At 53.9% G+C, this 20,483-nt stretch overlaps 1 protein-coding gene across 1 annotated transcript in view; it reads left to right on the top strand.

The window, feature by feature from the left end:
* Positions 1 to 5,265: 5,265 nt before the first annotated feature.
* The window catches only part of GFAP (glial fibrillary acidic protein), a 28,636-nt gene continuing 13,418 nt past the window's right edge, over positions 5,266 to 20,483 (top strand). Inside the window, exons 1-2 of the mRNA XM_024104586.3 lie at positions 5,266 to 5,830; positions 18,465 to 18,525. Of these exons, the coding sequence (XP_023960354.2) occupies positions 5,316 to 5,830; positions 18,465 to 18,525 (576 nt within the window). The 5' untranslated portion in view covers positions 5,266 to 5,315. The remainder of the gene's footprint in view (positions 5,831 to 18,464; positions 18,526 to 20,483) is intronic.

Raw genomic sequence — 20,483 nt, 5'->3', positions numbered from 1 at the left:
GGAGGGAGAGGCGAGAGCGATCTGTAAATACGTCAGAGGGCTGCACACCAGGGAGGGAGAGGAGTTATTTACATTAAGGGCTAATGTTGGCACCTGAACAAATGGCTATAAACTGGCCCTCAACAAGTTTAGGTTTCACACTAGGCGAAGAACAGAGGAGTGAAGTGCTGGAGCAGCCTCCCAAGAGGGAAAAAACCTACCTGGCTTCAAGACTGAGCTTGACGAGTGTATGGAGGGGACAATGAGACTGCCGACAATGGCATACGGCCCACGTGCACCTGTTATTAGCAAATATCTCCAATGGCTAGTGATGGGACACTAGATTGGGGAAGGCTCTGAGTTACGAGAGATCAAGTTAGGCTGGCAGGATCTGTTTTCCATTAAACCCATGCTGAGTGGCATTAATTTCATTACCATCCTTTGCTTCTTTATAATCGAGTCCCGTATCAGCCACTCCATTATCTGGCCCAAGAGCGATATCCCACCTAAAATGACCCAGGTCATCCCATTTACCTTTTTAATATTGGTACAACATTGGCTTTCAGTCTTCTGAATTTCCCCAGTGCTCCAAGACTTACTGAAAATTAACATTAATGGTCCAGCGAGCTCCTCAGCCAGCTCTTTTAAAACTCTTGGATGCCAGTTACTGGGACCTGCTGATTTGAAAATGTTTAACTTCAGTAGCTGCTGTTTAACATCCTCCCAAGAGACAACTGGAATGGAGAGAATGGAACAGCCTTCCACGGGGAGTAGTGGGGTCAAAAGACATATCTGGCTTCAAGACTGAGCTTGATAAGTTTATGGAGGGGATGGGATGATGGGATAGCCTCATTTTGGCAATTAATTGATCTTTGACTATTAGCGGTAAAATGCCCAATGGCCTGTGATGGATGTTAGAGGGGGTGGGATCTGAGTTACTAGAGAGAATTCTTTCCTGGGTGCTGGCTGGTGAGTCTTGCCCACATGCTCAGGGTTTAGCTGATCGCCATATTTGGGGTCAGGAAGGAATTTCCCCCCAGGGCAGATTGGCAGAGGCCCTGAAGATTTTTCGCCTTCCTCTGCAGTGTGGGGCACGGGGCACTTGCTGAGAATTCTCTGCACCTTGAGGTCTTCAAACCACGATTTGAGGACTTCGATAACTCAGACATAGGTTAGGGGTTTGTTACTGGAGTGGGTGGTGAGATTCTGTGGCCTGCGTTGTGCAGGAGGTCAGACTAGATGATCATAATGGTCCCTTCTGACCTTAAAGTCTATGAGTCTATGATTCTGTCCCAGGTGTTGGCTGGTGGGTCTCGCCCACATGCTCAGGGTCTAACTGGTCACCATATTTGGTGTTGGGAAGGAATTTCCCCAGGTCAGATTGGCAGAGACACTGGAGGGGTTTCACCTTCCTCTGCAGCATGGGGAATGGGTCACTTGCTGGTTTAAACTAGTGTAAATGGTTGGGTTCTCCGTAACCTTGACATCTTTAAAGCATGATTTGAGGATTTCAGTCACTCAGCCAGAGTTTCTGGGTCTGTTAATGGAGGGGGTGGGTGAGGTTCCGTGCCTGTGATGTGCAGAGGACAGACCAGATGATCATGATGGTCCCTTCTGACCTTACAGTCTATGGGCAGCTGCTGTCCTCACCCGTGTGAGGTGAAGACAGCAGCTTTTGGGGGCACACCCCCAGGTTCCCTGCACTGCTGTGAGCTGTCACTCTACGGACAGGAGCTGCCGCCAAATTGCCGCCGCCGCGGAAACGCGCGTGCCGCCCTAACGGCACATGGACTGCCCATTCGGCGCGCTGCTTGGGGGCAAAAACCCACGGACTGCCGCCCCTTGCAGATTGCCGCCCCAGGCACCTGCTTGGAACGCTGGTGCCTGGAGCCGGCCCTGCAGGCCTTGCAAACGGCCAGAGCTTTTCAGGTCCCTCTGTCTTGCTCCCCTCCCAAATTCATTCATAATGAACCCAGCTGGATCAGCCCTGACCGTTCCAGCCTTTGAGATGAAAGGTTATAGCGGAGGGAGCCCCGCCTGGGCCTGCCCAGGCCCCCCCTTCCTGCTCCTCATTCAACGGGAGACCTTGGCCGGCTGCCTTCAGCTTCACATACAGCTACTGGGGCCTTACGCTTAGCTGGTGCCGAGCTTAAAAATCAGCATGATCACCCCGGAGTCCTATGTCAATCACCGTTACCTACTCTAGCTACTGGTGTCTCCCAGACGTCCGGACTCCCAGGTCCCTGCTCTAACCGCTGGGTAACCCTCTTCCAGACTTGGGAACAGACCCCAGCAGGCCTGAATTGCAGCCCCTGCTCTCCCTGCTAGACTCAGTAGCATCCCTGAGAAAAATCACAATGAAAAATACAGAACAGGCTGTAAGTTTCCACAGCTTTTACAGAACCGCTGGGCTGGAAACCAAGCCCAGAGCTTTCAAACAGACACTTAATTTAAGCCTTTCTTCATTAGCTTCTCAGCTGTCTGGCTAAGCTGGAAATTCTCAATTCAAGATAAAGCCACGTTCTGGCGTCAGGCTGATTTTGATGGTAACCAGCCAGGATGGCAGCGAATACAGCTGACCATCACTGCCTGGAGCAGATACCATGTGTGGGGCACTGGGAGTGCGGGTGGGCGGGCTGGAGGAGAAGCAGGGTCCGTCTACACTGGAGCTGGAGGTGTAATTTCCAGCTCATGTGGACACACCGGGGCTAGCATGGACCGCTGCTGCTGGCGGGAGGGGCTAGCTGTCCGAGCACGATCCTGTCTGAAACCCTCAGCACGTACACAGGGCGGCTCGGCCCTGCCACCGCTCGCCCCACCGTGGCTGCACGGCTAGCTTGAGTGTGCTGGCTCCACCAAAGCAAGTGCATGCACCTCTCCCGCGCAGGAAGTTCCGTGCCCAGCTCCCGTGTAGACGGGCCCTCAGGTAACACAACTTGCATGGGACTTAAGAGTATGGTTAGGGTTAGGCACGTGCTTTGCTAAATGGGGCCCTGAATGTCAAGTGTAAAATGCCCCAGTGCTCAGCCCCCACCCCCACAGGATCACTCACACCCGGGTTCTTGGAAGCCAAAGGTTTCAATGGTGGCCTCCGTACTGGAGAGCTGAGAACGGGAGCCAGGGACCTAGCGTGGGATCGCTATACTTTATCAAAGGGCGTTGTGTCTGCGTTTTTAACGCAGATTAAAGTGCAGACGCTTCAAAGTGCTCTAGGGACACAGAGAATCCCGGGGGGACTGCTCAAAATTTCAAAAAAGGCTCATTAATCATAATTAAAATGATTATTTATTAATTTATATCACAGGAGTGCTTAGAGAGCCCGACAGATCTGGGCACTGCAGTGCTGGATTCACTACATACACACCACAAGACACAGGCCCGGCCCTGCCAGCATATAGTCTGAAGAGATGAGAAAGGTGGGGAGGGGAAACTGAGGTACAGAGCTGGGAAGGGACTTGCCCAAGGCCACGCAGCAGGTCAAGGGCAGAGCTGGGAACAGAGCCCAGGTCTCCTAACCGATAGCCCATTTTTTAAGTCATATGATAATTCAAGAAAATGATTCAAACTGCTTAATTCAAACTTTTAAACAACCTATTGGAAGCTAATCATAAACATGTTAACATCCTAATTTGGGGGTTGGGGGCAAGCGGGGGCGGGGAGGCATGTCTAGGCTAGAAAAATGTTTTCAACTGTGTTAGCGAACACATTTTAATGGACACAAGTTTAAACAGGACTTTGACAGGACACATTGTGTTAAATATGTTACACGACCATTTCTCCAGTCATGTCCTGTGAATAAAGAGAACTGCGCATATAATGGAGCCCAGCCTCGCAGACAGGTTTTTTCCCATTGTGTGGAAGCTGAGAGAAAAGAAAAGACTAGCATGGTCCCAAGCACATGTTTTCTTTTCACTAAGGATTAAAGTAAACTTCAGCCAACAGACGGACGTTGTGCAATGAAATACAAGACATGCCCCCGTTGCCGGGACTCCTTCGAGCATCAATGGTGTTATTTTGGAAACGATATTTTCCTTTAACCCAAACAGCTCCCTTGCTAAACCGAATCGTTCCTTCCCCGAAAGGCCGGGTGTGAGATTCCACCAGGAATCCCGGGGTTCTGAGGCCAGCTCTGGAGGACGGACGAGTCTCTCTCCTGGGCTGAGATCTGAGTTTTGGCTCCCTGATTCTCCGGCCGGAGTGGCACACGATACATTAGTGTTAGGGGCTGCTCTGGCTTTCGCTGGCTGGCTATGCCCCTCAGGCTAGAAGAGAATCAGGGTCTCAGGGGACTGGCTGGAAAGGACAGCCTCTCCCAGACGGGAAAAAATCCCACCCCAACTCCTCCAAGTATTTCAGCGGCTCAGAGCAGGGGCTGGGTCTCAAAGCCAGTGCGTGCGCATGGCTTGGCTCCATCTCCAGCCAAAGCAGGGTAGTCACAGCGCCTGGTCTCAAAGCTGTCTCTGGTTTGGAGTTCCTCCACGTCCAGAGGGCCTGAGCTGCACGACAACATCTGGGGAATCCGCTCTGTGCAGCTTGGTCACTAGAAGCAAAAGCATCCTGAAGACAATCCACACACATCCACGCACAACCTCCCCCCCCACACACACAACATACACACCCTTTGCACACACAACGTGCACTCCCAAAACACACACATGCACATCCCATACATACACAACCCCAACACAACATACACACATGCACACCCTTTGCACATACACACACAAACACACATACACACAGCCCTCACATGCACACAGCAGACATATGTTCACCCTTCTCACCCCCCCCCATACAAAACCATGCACGCCCCGCTCACAAAACACACACAGCCACATGCTCCCCTCTTGCACACACATCCCTTGCACAGCCTGGTCTGAGGGGCTGGCTCGCCTTGTGCTTCAGAGGAAAAGGCCACATTGACTCTTACGAGTCTCCAGGATGCTGGGAAAGGGGCACCCCTGCTGCCCAGGTACACGCAGCCATGAAACGAGTTCATGGGAAGCTGGTGCCCACCCACCAGAGGGGCATGGGGCTCCTGGAGCAGTGCCACGCGCATCACCACGGAGCATGTCGATGTGCATTTGTTCTCCTCCGCACAAGGCAATAGCGGAGGGTTTCTGCTTGTTCTGTCACTCTCTTTCTTTGCCAGGGGCTTGGGTGGTTGGCTTGATACATGGCAGACACTAGGACCAGGCACAATCCCCACCTCCTCCTGGCCTCCCCCTCCTTCTGCCTCTGTCACACACCCCCCCCCCCCCCGGGAAGGCTGGTCCTCGGTATAAACCCCGGGCAGCACGGAGCGAATTCCATCCAAGGGCTACACAGCCTGGAGGATGAGCCGGAGCATGGAGAGTCAGCGACCGTCTTCATATCGGCGGCGGTTTGGCCCCCAAGCCACCGCTGTCCAACAGCCCCTGAGATCCTCGCCCCTCTTCTGGCTCATGGCCCCCAGCCCCAGCCCCAGAGTCTCCATGACCAAGAAGAAGAGTTCCAGCCTGAACATCCGTGCCAGCCCCAGGTTATTCCAGGACAAGGCAGATTTCTCCCTGGCCGATGCCCTCAACACCGAGTTCAAGGAGACACGCACCAACGAGAAGGTGGAGATGATGGAGCTGAACGACCGCTTCGCCAGCTACATCGAGAAGGTGCGCTTCCTGGAGCAGCAGAACAAGGTGCTGGTGGCGGAGCTCAACCAGATCAGAGACAAGGAGCCCACCAAGCTGGCCGACATCTATCAGGACGAGCTGAGAGAGCTCCGCCGGCAGGTGGACCAGCTGTCTAATGCCAAGACCAGGCTGGAGATCGAGAGGGAAAATCTGCTGGACGATGTCAACGGCCTCCGGCAAAAGTAAGGAGCCTCCTTTGCCGGGCGCAGGGTTGGAGAGCAGCCGCAGTAGCGTCTGGTGGCTATGCAGCCAGAGCAGGTCACCTAGCCAAGGAGAATGGCGTAGACAGGTTACACCCAGAGAGAGCAGTCACTAACACAGAGTAGCTGCAGTTTCAAGGCACTTTAAAGCTGGTGGGGAATGTGTGTGTGGCTGCAAAGGGAGGGAGGAGCAGTGCTAGTGCATGGGGCTGGGTGTTCAAATTCCTGGTTCCCAGCTCTGCCGCTCCCCTGCTGGCAAGTCACTTCCTCGCTCTGTGCTCCAGCTGCACAACCGGGGTGAGGCACTGGTCCCTGGAAGGGCTCTGCGGGTGGGAAGAGCGAAGTGTTATTCCACAGCCACAGAGCAGCCTCCCGTTTTCAGTGTTCAAAAATCCGCACCCAAATGTCTGCACCTGTAAACCTGCAGGCTTGTAAAACACACACCTCTAGCTAGGTGAGCAGCTCCACACAAACCCCCGTGTACCTGCACAAAACTGGAGCAGGCGTAAACACGGGCACGCCCAAACAACTGGATCTCAGGGGTGGCAGCTGGCCCAGGCCTCAGATGGGGACGTGTACTGCAGAGGGACCTGCTCAACCTGACTCAGTCGGGGCTGTGGCGCTTCTCTTGCTGAGTCTGTGCCCAGAAATCTGCAACATTCCTGTCCCAGTGCGCTCTGGCTGAGACGCCGCAGAAAAGACCCTGATCTGGGAGCCAGGCTGCCCACTCTCTAATGTAATAAAACCGCTGTCTGACTGAGAATGCGGGGAGGGCAGCAGAAGGAGGCGAAGGTTTACCAGCCTCAGATAGAGGTTTGCTCTTGTATTGTGCTGGTTCTACACCAACAGTCTGTTGCTTTCTAGAGGAAGTGTCATCTAATGGTTAGTGCAATGGACTCAGAGCCCTAACTCCAGCCCTGGAAGAGGAGTGTGGTCTAGTAGTTAGCATATGGAAAACCTAGACTCCTAAATTCCATCCCGTGCTGGAGAGAAGAAGGTGGTCTAGTAGCTGGTAGAAGGATCTTGGAGTCATAGCTCCTGGGTCCTCACCATTGACTAGGGCAAGATGTTGACTTCTCTGTCTCAGAGAAGGTAGTAATAGTGTCATAGCACCACAGGGAGCTAGAAATGGGGTTAGTTTATGTCTGTGCTGGAGAAGGGCACAGGATTACTGCTGCTGGCAAGAACTCGTCAGGAGGTTTCCAATGAAAGTTTGGTTCATCAGAAAATGCTGGTCCATTGAAGCAGAACTTCCCGGGAAGGGGCAGTTTGGACGAATCTCCGGATTCTAAACGGTTTGAAATTGTTGAAACGTCCCATTTTGACATTTTCAAAAGGAAAAGTTTCATGTTTCTGCTAGAAATGACTTTGGGTTTAAAAGTTTTACAGAATATATGCTTTAAAAAGGTTAAAAATGTAAAAGGACAAAATTGAAACAAAACTGATCAAACTGAAGCATTTCAGTTGACACCATCTGAAACGTTTCTCAGATGATTGGGTCATGAAAAGTTTTCACATTTCTACTTTTGTATCCCAACTCAGGATGGGGAAAAGTATTGATATGTGTAAAACTCTCCCGGTCTGGGACAGCATCCCCCACCCAGCTGTCACGGAGCGAATCGTGGGGGCGGGGCAGCAAGAGGCTCTCTGTGTGACTTTGGCAAGCACTCGCAACTGGGGCCGGATTTTCAAAGTGTTCAGCTTGTGTTGAGTTCAGTGCTTTAGAAAATCTGGCCCTGAATCTCTCTGGACCTCAGCTCCCATGTGCAAGGTGAGGATACTGCTCCTTCCTTTCTCCCCGGCCTCCTCTTGTCTCTTCCGAATATGAGCTGCCTGGGCAGGGACCATCTCTTACTCTGTGTCCCTGCAGGGCCTCTAGCGTATTAACACTCAATAGTTACAATAACACTTGGCTGCGGACAATGGCAGATGTAGGGGATAAAACCAGCAGTTAAAAAAGCAAGGGGCGACATTCCTAGCAAGCCCGAACACTCCACGCACACACACACACACACACACACACACACACACACACACACACGCACACACACACATATCCCATCTATAATCCAAGAGCCAGACAGAGATTGGAGGGCAAGCAATGTTTCTGTCTATAAAAGATCTTGTGTTAGGCAGAATTTGCTACCCAGAAGCCTGGGACACATCCAGACGATGTGCTTTGGGAATGCCCCTGACACAGATCACACATGGAGCAGGGCTCAAAGGAAAGAAGTCCTGGTTCACTTGGCAATAAGACCTTTGTCTGCCTCCACGATCTGCACAAATACCAGCACATCCAATCTCACACACTCTGCACTGTGGGCAGTGGATGAACAATATCCCCCTGTCAGAGGCAGGGAAAACGAGCACTGGCAAAGCGACTGGCTCAAAGTCACACAGCGATTCCGTTGCAGAACAAGGAATGGGACCCATGGTCCAACCCCCTCCCCTGTCCCTTCTGCTTATCACCAGCCCAGGGGTGTCCAGACCTGGCCTATTATACATACACTAGGCCTGTGGTTTTCAACCTTATTCTATCTGCAGAACCTAAACTATTTTGAATACAGGTGCGGACCACTGTGGAAATCTTAGACATTGTCTGTGCACCCTCAGGGGTCCTCGGACCACTGGTTAAAAACATTTGATTAAGTGACTGCAGGGAAGACTGCTTTTAATATGGGACAACACAACCCCCACAATCCATCCCACCTTCCTCCCTAACCCAACCCGCACAATCCATCCCACCTTCCTACCTAACCCAACCCAGACAATCCATCCCACCTTCCTCCCTAACACAACCCGCACAATCCATCCCACCTTCCTCCCTAACCCAACCCGCACAATCCATCCCACCTTCCTCCCTAACCCAACCCGCACAATCCATCCCACCTTCCTCCCTAACCCAACCCACACAATCCATCCCACCTTCCTACCTCCCTAACCCAACCCCCACAATCCATCCCACCTTCCTCCCTAACCCAACCCAGACAATCCATCCCACCTTCCTACCTCCCTAACCCAACCCCCACAATCCATCCCACCTTCCTACCTCCCTAACCCAACCCCCACAATCCATCCCACCTTCCTCCCTAACCCAACCCACACAATCCATCCCACCTTCCTACCTCCCTAACCCAACCCCCACAATCCATCCCACCTTCCTCCCTAACCCAACCCAGACAATCCATCCCACCTTCCTCCCTAACCCAACCCAGACAATCCATCCCACCTTCCTCCCTAACCCAACCCGCACAATCCATCCCACCTGCCTCCCTAACCCAACCCACACAATCCATCCCACCTTCCTACCTCCCTAACCCAACCCCCACAATCCATCCCACCTACCTACCTAACCCAACCCACACAATCCATCCCACCTACCTAACCCAACCCAACCCGCACAATCCATCCCACCTTCCTAACCCAACCCAACCCGCACAATCCATCCCACCTACCTACCTAACTGAACCCCCACAATCCATCCCACCAACCTACCTAACCCAACCCGCACAATCCATCCCACCTTCCTCCCTAACCCAACCCCCACAATCCATCCCACCTTCCTCCCTAACCCAACCCAGACAATCCATCCCACCTTCCTCCCTAACCCAACCCAGACAATCCATCCCACCTTCCTCCCTAACCCAACCCGCACAATCCATCCCACCTGCCTCCCTAACCCAACCCACACAATCCATCCCACCTTCCTACCTCCCTAACCCAACCCCCACAATCCATCCCACCTACCTACCTAACCCAACCCACACAATCCATCCCACCTACCTAACCCAACCCAACCCGCACAATCCATCCCACCTTCCTAACCCAACCCAACCCGCACAATCCATCCCACCTACCTACCTAACTGAACCCCCACAATCCATCCCACCAACCTACCTAACCCAACCCGCACAATCCATCCCACCTGCCTCCCTAACCCAAACCGCACAATCCATCCCACCTGCCTCCCTAACGCAATCCGCACAATCCATCCCACCTGCCTCCCTAACCCAACCCAGACAATGCATCCCACCTTCCTCCCTAATCCAACCCGCACAATCCATCCCACTTACCTAACCCGACCCAACCCGCACAATCCATCCCACCTACCTAACCCAACCCAACCCGCACAATCCATCCCACCTTCCTAACCCAACCCAACCCGCACAATCCATCCCACCTACCTACCTAACCGAAACCCCACAATCCATCCCACCAACCTACCTAACCCAACCCGCACAATCCATCCCACCTGCCTCCCTAACGCAATCCGCACAATCCATCCCACCTGCCTCCCTAACCCAACCCACACAATCCATCCCACCTTCCTACCTCCCTAACCCAACCCCCACAATCCATCCCACCTACCTACCTAACCCAACCCACACAATCCATCCCACCTACCTAACCCAACCCAACCCGCACAATCCATCCCACCTTCCTAACCCAACCCAACCCGCACAATCCATCCCACCTTCCTAACCCAACCCAACCCGCACAATCCATCCCACCAACCTACCTAACCCAACCCGCACAATCCATCCCACCTGCCTCCCTAACCCAAACCGCACAATCCATCCCACCTGCCTCCCTAACGCAATCCGCACAATCCATCCCACCTTCCTCCCTAACCCAACCCAGACAATACATCCCACCTTCCTCCCTAACCCAACCCGCACAATCCATCCCACTTACCTAACCCGACCCAACCCGCACAATCCATCCCACCTACCTAACCCAACCCACACAATCCATCCCACCTTCCTAACCCAACCCAACCTGCACAATCCATCCCACCTACCTACCTAACCCAACCCCCACAATCCATCCAACCAACCTACCTAACCCAACCCGCACAATCCATCCCACCTTCCTACCAAACCCAACCCGCACAATCCATCCCACCTTCCTCCCTAACCCAACCCAGACAATCCATCCCACCTTCCTCCCTAACCCAACCCACACACTCCATCCCACCTACCTACCTAACCCAACCCGCACAATCCATCCCACCTTCCTCCCTAACCCAACCCAGACAATCCATCCCACCTTCCTCCCTAACCCAACCCCCACAATCCATGGATGAATTAATTTAACATGCACAACCCTCACACCTCACAATCCTCACACCCTTCTCTTCTACTTCCCCCCGAACTGACATCTCGGAAGAGCCCTTCTCTCCAGATGGGACAACTGTATCTGTGTCCTCTGCATTGGCCACCCACACCTCAGCGTCCCTGGTCCTTTGGCCCAGTGACACCTTTGGGCAGCAGCTGTCGTTGGCCTGGCTGCTGTTCTGGGTCCCGTTTTCCTGCTGTGGCCCCTCGATAATGTGCATTCAAGCTCTGCCGTCCTCTCCTGCCATTGCAGAGCTCCCTCTGATGTTCTGTGCCCCTGCTTTGCGCTAGGGACTGAGTGGCTCAAGGGACTGGCAGTATGGAGCCCTGCCCCTCAAGGCCCCCGTTTCCACTCTTCGCCATAAAGCAGGGTGATGCCTCCTGGCAGGAAGCTATGATGGAGCTGTTCCCTGCCACTGCCCGCGCTGCACCAGTGTGGGAGTGTACATGACTGGAGGGGCGGATATGGGTGTCTATTGGTGGGTGTTAGTGAGGGTGGGAAGATGGTGGGGTGTGCATGTGACAGGAGATGAGTTATCTGTGCTGGTGACAGCGAGAGGGGAATGGGCTGTCAGGCTGAAGAGGAGTGTGTGTATATTGAGGGGAGTGTGGCTGTCTGTGTGAGGGGGACTATGTGTACGAGAGAGAAGGATCGGGGTGGGTGTCTGTGTGAAGAGGGGAGCTGTGTATGTGTGTGTAACAGGGGAGGGTTGGGTTTGGGTGTCTGGGTGTGCAACAGAGGAAGTTAGGATGTGAGTGTCTGTGTGAAGAGGGGGGACTGTCTGTATGTGTATGTGACAACGGAGGGTTGGGTGTGGGTGTCTGCGTGAGGGGACTGTGTGTGTGTGTGTGTGTGTGTGTGTGTGTGTGTGTGTGTGTGTGTGTGCCCGCGCAAGAGAGGAGAGTCAGGTGTGCATGTATGTGTGTGTGACAGAGGAGGATGGGTTGTGGGTGTCTGTGTGAGGGGGACTGTGGGTATGTGTGTGACAGAGGAGGATGGGTTGTGGGTGTCTGTGTGAGGGGGACTGTGGGTATGTGTGTGACAGAGGAGGGTCAGGTGTAAGTTGTTAGGGGGCTTATTCCTTCACCCTGTCACCTCCCTGGTCCTTCTCGCATGAACAGAGAGCAGCAACACCCGAAGTCTGAAAGTGCAAACAATTCAATGTTTATTGGGGTGAACTTCCAGCAAGCATGATTCCAGTTTCCTTCCTCAGTATCCCCCTTCCCAGCTCTGACACCACAGAGCCTTGCCTGTGTCCCTGTTCCCGTTCCCCCCTCTTAGTGAAACATGATTCCAATTCCCCCACCCCCATTCCCTGTTCCCATTCCCCCCCCTTACTTCTTGATTGATTGCAGACTATTGTTGTATCAAGCAGGCGAGTTCAGTTTGTCTAAATTTGCATTTGGACCTATTGAGCTTGAGGCCTGCTTTGCTGATGCAGTTTAGTACAGACTGCAGGTGATTGTCATGCTCCTCAGTAGTATTTCCAAACACGATAATATCATCCAAATAGCACTGAACTCCTTGTTGATTCTTCAGAATCAATGACATTTTTTGGAAGGCATTTGGGGCTGATGTGAGACCATATGGAACACGTTCAAAATGAAATAGTCCCTCATGTGTAATAAATGCTGTGAGGTCTCTGCTGTCTTCATGCAACATAACCTGGTGGTATGCGCTCTGCAAATCAAGAGTAGAAAACATCTTTGCTCCACGGAATTCTGCAAATACTTCTTCTATGTGAGGAAGAGGATGGCTGTCAATCACAATAGCTTTGTTTGGCTCCCTTAAGTCCACACAAAGGCGAATGCCTCCACCCTTCTTCTGCGTCACCACTATAGGTGAAACCCATTCCGAGGAGTTAATCTCTTCAATAATGTCCTTTTGAACAAGTTTTCTAAGTTCCTCTGAAACAGCTTCCCTGACTGAAAATGGTAAGCGCTGTAATTTCTGTCATACAGGCATCACATTATTCCACATTTTAACTTTATGCAGAAACCCATAAGCACAGCCGAGTTTCTGCTCAACCTGGTGTTGGGTCCCAGCTGAAACTGGTGTGTGTACCGCATGAGTGCTTTGCTGAGGAAGATCAATTCGTCCATTAACTACCCTGAGATTTAAAGCAGCTAATAAATCTCTGCCAAGGATAGCAGTGCCTTTGTGGACAATGTAGAACTCCACAGTTACACAGCGATCACCAAAAGTAACTCTTGCTGGCAGGCAGCCATGTACTGGAACATGGTTTTTCAAATAGCATACCAAGTGAAGTTTGGGTTCAGTAAGAGGCACATCTTTAAAGTAATGCAAATAGATGGAATCAGGTAGTATAGATACTGCTGAGCCAGTGTCCAACATTAGCTGAATAGAGTGTGATTTGCCTGAAGGTACGGCGGAAACATTTACAGTGCACTTGATCTGTTCTGGAATATGTGCAGTAGTGGTTTTGTCCACACTCAGCACAGTAACATCTGGCATTGTAACTGCATGCACCTGTTGATTGGACTGGCAACTGCGACATACTTTAGCAAAATGCCCAATCTTTCTGCAGTGATTGCACTGAACTACTTTTGCTGGACATCCTGTGTAGCTTGCAAGATGCTGTGGGGATCCACAGCGAAAGCATGCTTGTACTGTATTTTAGGGTTACCATATTTCCACAATCAAAAAAGAGGACACGGGGGGGAAGCTCCGCCCCAGCCCCAGCCCCACCCCCACCCCATCCACTCCCTCCCACTTCCCACCCCCTGACTGCCCCTCTCAGAACCCCAACCCCCCCTGCTTCTTGTCCCCTGACTGCCCCGACCCTTATCCACTCGCATGGGTGGCAGGGTTGTAGAAATTTTGGTGGTGCCCAGAACCCATCCCCCCCACCTGCCTAAGGCTCTGGGAGGGGGGTTGGATGGGGGGAGGAGGTCTGGGGTGCAGGTCCTGGGCTGGGGATTAGGGTGCAGGACGGGTGCTGGGTGCAGGCTCCGGGCTGGGGCAGGGGGTGGGTGTGCAGGAGGGGGTGAGGGGTGCAGGCTCTGGGATGGAGTTTGGGGGTGGTGCAAAGGGAGGGGGTGCAGGCTTTGGGAGGGAGTTTGAGGGCAGGAGGGGGAGGTTTGGGAGGGAGTTTGGGGATAGGAGGGGATGCAGGGGTGAGGGCTGTGGGTATGAGGATGAGGGGTTCATGATGCAGGAGGGGCTCAGGGCTGGGGCAGAGGATTAGGGTGCGGGGGGATGAGGGCTGGGGCTGAGGGGTTTGGGGCGTTGAAGAGGCTCGGGACTAGGGTGGAAGGGCAGGGTAAGGGCAGCCTGTCTTCCCATTAGTGGATGGGGGATGCTAGGACCCGGGGGCAGCAGACAGCAGTTGCCTCTGGCTCTGGCAGTACAAGCAGGCAAGGAGGGGGGGTGCAGAGCCGGCTCTAGGTTTTTTGCTGCCCCAAGCAACAAAAATTTTGTCTGCCCCCCCCGCCCCACTGCACCCTCCTGCCGCCCCAGCCCTGGGTCACTGGTAACTCGCTCCCAGGGCAGGTCATTCAGCAGGAATTTTAGATGTGCACAGAACACAGACAGGATTGGTTCCCATATGGTTACAGAACTGCAGTGAAGTGGAACAATTTTCAGCTTGTGTGATTGGATGTTATCTGGATGCAGATTATAAGACTGTCCTCCATAAATGAGGAAAAGTTGAGGTGCCGTTATTATTCTTCTGTTCCACTCTTTCTTTCTACGGGGAATTTGCCAATGTGATATCACTGTCTTCCTTTTAAACAAACAAACAAACAAACAAACAAAAGGCAATGGCTGTTGAAAATAGCAATTCCAGTCCTAATAACCACTGGGAAGCATTTCTTGCTCAATTTTATCCTACCTTTTCTACAGCAAGTTACAGTGGATCAGTATATTTGATTTGGGGGAAATGAAGTAACAGCTGCCCAAATTGCACTTGAGCACTCCTGAATTTTGAGGGTGTTCAAATCTGGAAGGCAGGTGCTGGATTCCCTTTCTGAATATTAGCTACATCTGGAAAAGAAAAGTCAATTTCTGCTTCCATGGCTCAGAAGTGGAAATCCTCCTACGTGCCTGGTACTGTATCTAAAGCTGCCCAGGTCCTAGTAGAGCCTCCCCTCCCTTACTTTTCCGTTTAAATTCTAGTGGGATCCACGTACCTCCCTCGCTAGGCTTCAGATAGAGAGGGGCACTGTCCATTTAGTCCACCCAATTCTTTCTTTGGGGGAGAGCCTAGGGCTGGGGTGGCAGGAGGTGCAGGTGCGGGGGGGAAGAGCTGGGGCAGCAGGAAGTGCGGGTGCAGGCGGGGGAGAAGAGCCCAGGGCTGGGGTGGCAGGAGATGCGGATGGGGGAGAGCCCAGGGCTGGGGCAACACAGGGGTGCGGGGGGAGCCCAGGGCTGGGGCAGCAGGGGGTGCAGGTGGGGGCCAGGGCTGGGGCAGCAGGGGGTGAAGGTGGGGGGAGAACATAGGGCTGGGGCAGCAGGGGGGTGCAGGTGGGGGCCATGGTTGGGGCGGCAGTAGATGCGGGTGGGGGGAGAACCCAGGGCTGGGGCAGCAGGGGGTGCAGGTGGGGGCCAGGGCTAGGGTGGCAGGAGATGCGGGTGGGGGGGAAAGAGCCCAGGGCTGGCGCAGCAGGGGGTGTGAGCGGGGGAGAGTCCAGGGCTGGGGCAGTACAGGGGTGCAGGGGGAGCCCAGGGCTGGGGGGCGGGTGGCAAAAAACCTAGAGCTGGCTCTGCCCCTACTATTTACAGCAAGCCACAGCATGAGGTTTCAGTTCCACACTCCTTCCCCCTCCCTTTCCTGTTAATTGCAGCCGAGGGAATGCTGGGAAATGTAGTTCTTTCCCTGCTCCAGGGCTGGCTCTATAGGCAGGGAGCTAACCAAGGAACTACAGCTCCCAGGGGCCCCTCTTGGTTCTCAGCTCCCAGGCTCGATTCTTGCGCCCCTGCAAATTTGCCGCCCCAAGCAACTGCTTGCTTTGCTGGTGCCTAGAGCCGGCCCTGGCTGTGGGTGTGACAGAGGAGGGTCGGATGTGGGTGTCTGTGTGAAGAGGGATACTCGGGGGGGGTGACAGAGGAGGGTCAGATGTGCGTGTCTGTGTGAAGAGGGCTACTCGGGGGGGGGGTGTGGGTGTGACTGAGGAGGGTCGGATATGGGTGTCTGTGAAGAGGGATATTCGGGGGGGTGGGCATGACAGAGGAGGGTTGGATGTGGGTGTCTGTGTGAAGAGGGATACTCGGGGGGGTGACTGAGGAGGGTTGGATGTGGGTGTCTGTGTGAAGAGGGATACTCGGGGGGGGTGGGTGTGACAGAAGAGGGTCGTATGTGGGTGTCTGTGAAGAGGGATACTTGGGGGTGTGTGACAGAGGAGGGTCGGATGTGCGTGTCTGTGTGAAGAGGGCTACTCGGGGGTGTGTGTGGGTGTGACAGAGAATGGTCGTATGTGGGTGTCTGTGAAGAGGGATATTCAGAGGTGTGTGTGGGTGTGACAGAGGAGGGTCGGATGTGGGTGTCTGTGAAGAGGGATACTCGGGGGGGTGACAGAGGAGGGTCGGATGTGGGTGTCTGTGTGAAGAGGGATACTCGGGGGTGTGTGTGACAGAAGAGGGTCGTATGTGGGTGTCTGTGAAGAGGGATACTTGGGGGGGTGTGGGTGTGACAGAGGAGGGTCGGATGTGGGTGTCTGTATGAAGAGGGATACTCGTGGGGGTGACAGAGGAGGGTCGGATATGGGTGTCTGTATGAAGAGGGATACTCGGGGGGGGTGACAGAGGAGGGTCGGATGTGGGTGTCTGTGAAGAGGGATACTTGGGGTGGGGAGTGTGACAGAGGAGGGTTGGATGTGGGTGTCTGTGAAGAGGGATACTCGGGGGGGTGACAGAGGAGGGTCGGATGTGGGTGTCTGTATGAAGAGGGATACTCGGGGGGGTGACAGAGGAGGGTCGGATGTGGGTGTCTGTATGAAGAGGGATACTCGGGGGGTGACAGAGGAGGGTTGGATGTGAGTGTCTGTGTGAAGAGGGATACTCGGGGGGGTGACAGAGGAGGGTCGGATGTGGGTGTCTGTGAAGAGGGATACTCGGGGGGGGTGACTGAGGAGGGTCGGATATGGGTGTTTTTGAAGAGGGATATTCGGGGGGGGTGGGCGTGACAGAGGAGGGTCGGATGTGGGTGTCTGTGTGAAGAGGGATACTCAGGGGGCTGGGTGTGACAGAAGAGGGTCGTATGTGGGTGTCTGTGAAGAGGGATACTCGGGGGGTGTGACAGAGGAGGGTCGGATGTGGGTGTTTGTGAAGAGGGATATTCAGGGGGGGTGGGCGTGACAGAGGAGGGTCGGATTTGGGTGTCTGTGTGAAGAGGGATACTCGGGGGGCTGGGTGTGACAGAAGAGGGTCGTATCTGGGTGTCTGTGAAGAGGGATACTCGGGGGGGTGTGGGTGTGACAGAGAATGGTCGTATGTGGGTGTCTGTGAAGATGGATACTTGGGGGGGTGACAGAGGAGGGTTGGATGTGGGTGTCTGTGAAGAGGGATACTCGGGGGGGTGGGCGTGACAGAGGAGGGTCGGATGTGGGTGTCTGTATGAAGAGGGATACTCGGGGGGGTGACAGAGGAGGGTTGGATGTGGGTGTCTGTGTGAAGAGGGATACTCGGGGGGGTGACAGAGGAGGGTCGGATGTGGGTGTCTGTGAAGAGGGATACTCGGGGGGGTGACTGAGGAGGGTCGGATATGGGTGTCTGTGTGAAGAGGGATACTCGGGGGGTGACAGAGGAGGGTCGGATGTGGGTGTCTGTGAAGAGGGATACTTGGGTGTGGGTGTGACAGAGGAGGGTTGGATGTGGGTGTCTGTGAAGAGGGATACTCAGGGGGGTGGGTGTGACAGAGGAGGGTTGGATGTGGGTGTCTGTGAAGAGGGATACTCGGGGGGGTGACTGAGGAGGGTCGGATATGGGTGTCTGTGTGAAGAGGGATACTCGGGGGGTGACAGAGGAGGGTCAGATGTGGGTGTCTGTGTGAAGAGGGATACTCGGGGGGGTGACAGAGGAGGGTCGGATGTGGGTGTCTGTGAAGAGGGATACTCGGGGGGGTGACCGAGGAGGGTCGGATATGGGTGTCTGTATGAAGAGGGATACTCGGGGGGGTGACAGAGGAGGGTTGGATGTGGGTGTCTGCATGAAGAGGGATACTTGGGGGTGTGTGGGTGTGACAGAGGAGGGTTGGATGTGGGTGTCTGTGTGAAGAGGGATACTCAGGGGGTGACAGAGGAGGGTCAGATGTGAGTGTCTGTGTGAAGAGGGATACTCGGGGGGGTGACAGAGGAGGGTCGGATGTGGGTGTCTGTATGAAGAGGAGTGTGAGAGTGTGGATGTACATCAGTGAAAGGGAATTATAAGGGCTCTGCACACTCCCTGGTTGTTTTGACCTTGAGGGTTTTTGTTGGGATTTAGCTCAGAAAAGCCGATAATTATATAAAACTGCCAACTGCCTGTTTGCTCCTTGTTTCAGGTTACAGGACGAGATTAATCTACGGCTCGAAGCTGAAAACAATTTGTCTTCCTACAGACAGGTGAGGCGTGCTCTGCTTGCGGCCAGCCAGGCCCTGTCCTGGAAGCTGGGGGCCCTCTGCTCCTTGTTGGATCAGGCCCCTCAACCTGGAAAGCAGAGCACTAAACCCAGAGCCCAGGCCGCTGTGGTAGTGGAACAGGGAGAGGGTGGGACTCGAGTAGTCGGGCAGCCCAGTGTCGGGGAGAGATGAGGCAGGACCAAGGGGCACCAGTGCTCGCAGCCCCTGCAGGGGCAGGGAAAGGATTACGTTAGAGACACCCAGCTAATCCGGGCCAGTGACCGGCCCCCCACACTGCAGGGGAAGGAGAAACACCCCATGGCCCTAGCAATCTGACCTGGGAGGAACTTCCTGCCCAGGGGGCCCAAACATTTCAATGCTGTGAGCAAGATGCCTGTTTTGGAGCCGGGGCACCTCTGCAGGCCACGTCCAGAGCCATCATTCCAGAGTTTCGCCTCAGCCCCTGCACTGGGGTTAGGAGATGATAGAACTGAGTGAAAGACCAGAGTAGCTCAGCTCTCACATGAACTGCAGAGCTGAGCCAGGCAGGTGTGCCCGACATCTGTCAGGTGGGCCGCATGCCCTGCCCTGCCCTCCTGGCTTGGGGAGGAGACCCTGGCAGTGGCCTCACTGCAGTCAGTGCACTGCCTGTGCAGCGGGGAGTCGCCCTCCCCGCCACACCCCAGGGAAGGGGGTGCCAGCTGCACTGACCATAGAGGGGCACCCAATCCCCTCCCGGTGGGACACCCCCTGCAAGGCCCAGCCAGTGCCACCTCAGAGCCCCGGCCTGTGTCCCATCTCCAGCTGTGGCCACGCCTAATGCTGCAGAGGAAAGCGGGGAACAGAATACACTGAAGGGGGGGGGGGGGGGAATCCCTTCCTGACCCTGCAGGTGAGCGGCTGAAGCTCTGAAGTGTGGGATTTTAGGAACATGCAACAGACCGGAAGGGACCCCCAGACTTGCCGAGCCCTGCCCCCCACCATCACAAGCCATCCTGTCACACAATGTACCCATGAATGTGTCCAGCTCTCTTAAACCTAACTCACTCCTATTGGGAGGTTGTTCCAGAACCTCTAATCGTTAGAAACCGGCTTCTAATTTCCAGCCTGAATTTGTTCATGGCCAGTTTATCCCCATTTGTTCTTGTGCCAACATTGTCCTTCGGCGTCAATAGCTCTTTGCCCTCCCTGGTGTTCACCCCTGATGTATTTATAGAAAACAACCAGAGCCCCCGCTCCATCCCACCCCCTGCAGCCTTTGTTTTGCCAGACCAAACAAGCCAAGGTTTTCCACTCTCCTCCCATAAGGTCGGCTCTCCGTACCCCTGACCATCCTAGCAGCCCTTCTTTGCACCTGTCCCAGTTTGAATTCACCTTTCTTGAGCATGGGAGACCAGACTTGCCCACAGCGTTCCAGACGAGGTCTCACTGGTGCCTTGTACCATGGCATTAACCCTGCTCTATCTCTCCTGGAAATACCTCGCCTGACACAGCCTAGCATCTCATTTGCCTTTTCCACGGCCGCATCACATTGGTGGTCATCCTGTGATCGACCCACACACCCAGGTCTCTCTCCTCAGTTACTTCCAACTGATTAGCCTCTAGTTTATAGCAGTTTTTATGAGACCCTGTAGCCTGATTTCGGATGTACTGATAATATTAATTTGGATAATATGGGAATTTAATGTATTAATTTTATTTTATTTAATATTATTAATATTAATTCGTATGGGTTTGGCTCGCCAGTCTGTTTGATCAGAAGATAAAAGTTCTTGTCCTGAATCAGGCTCCACAGAATGTACAAAGGCCCCTCGGGGGTATGACAGGAAGCTCCCACTGAGACAGATATAGTCGTAAAGACTGCTATTCAAAAGATACATATGCTAACATAATATTATATGTAACAAAGCTTTGGTTAACATACTCACACCCGACACCCTTCCTTGCTAACCTGGTGGTAA

The sequence above is a fragment of the Chrysemys picta genome, chromosome 24 (genome assembly GCF_011386835.1).
Source record: "Chrysemys picta bellii isolate R12L10 chromosome 24, ASM1138683v2, whole genome shotgun sequence".
NCBI lineage: Eukaryota > Metazoa > Chordata > Testudines > Emydidae > Chrysemys > Chrysemys picta.
This window is presented reverse-complemented; position numbering and strand designations above follow the sequence as displayed.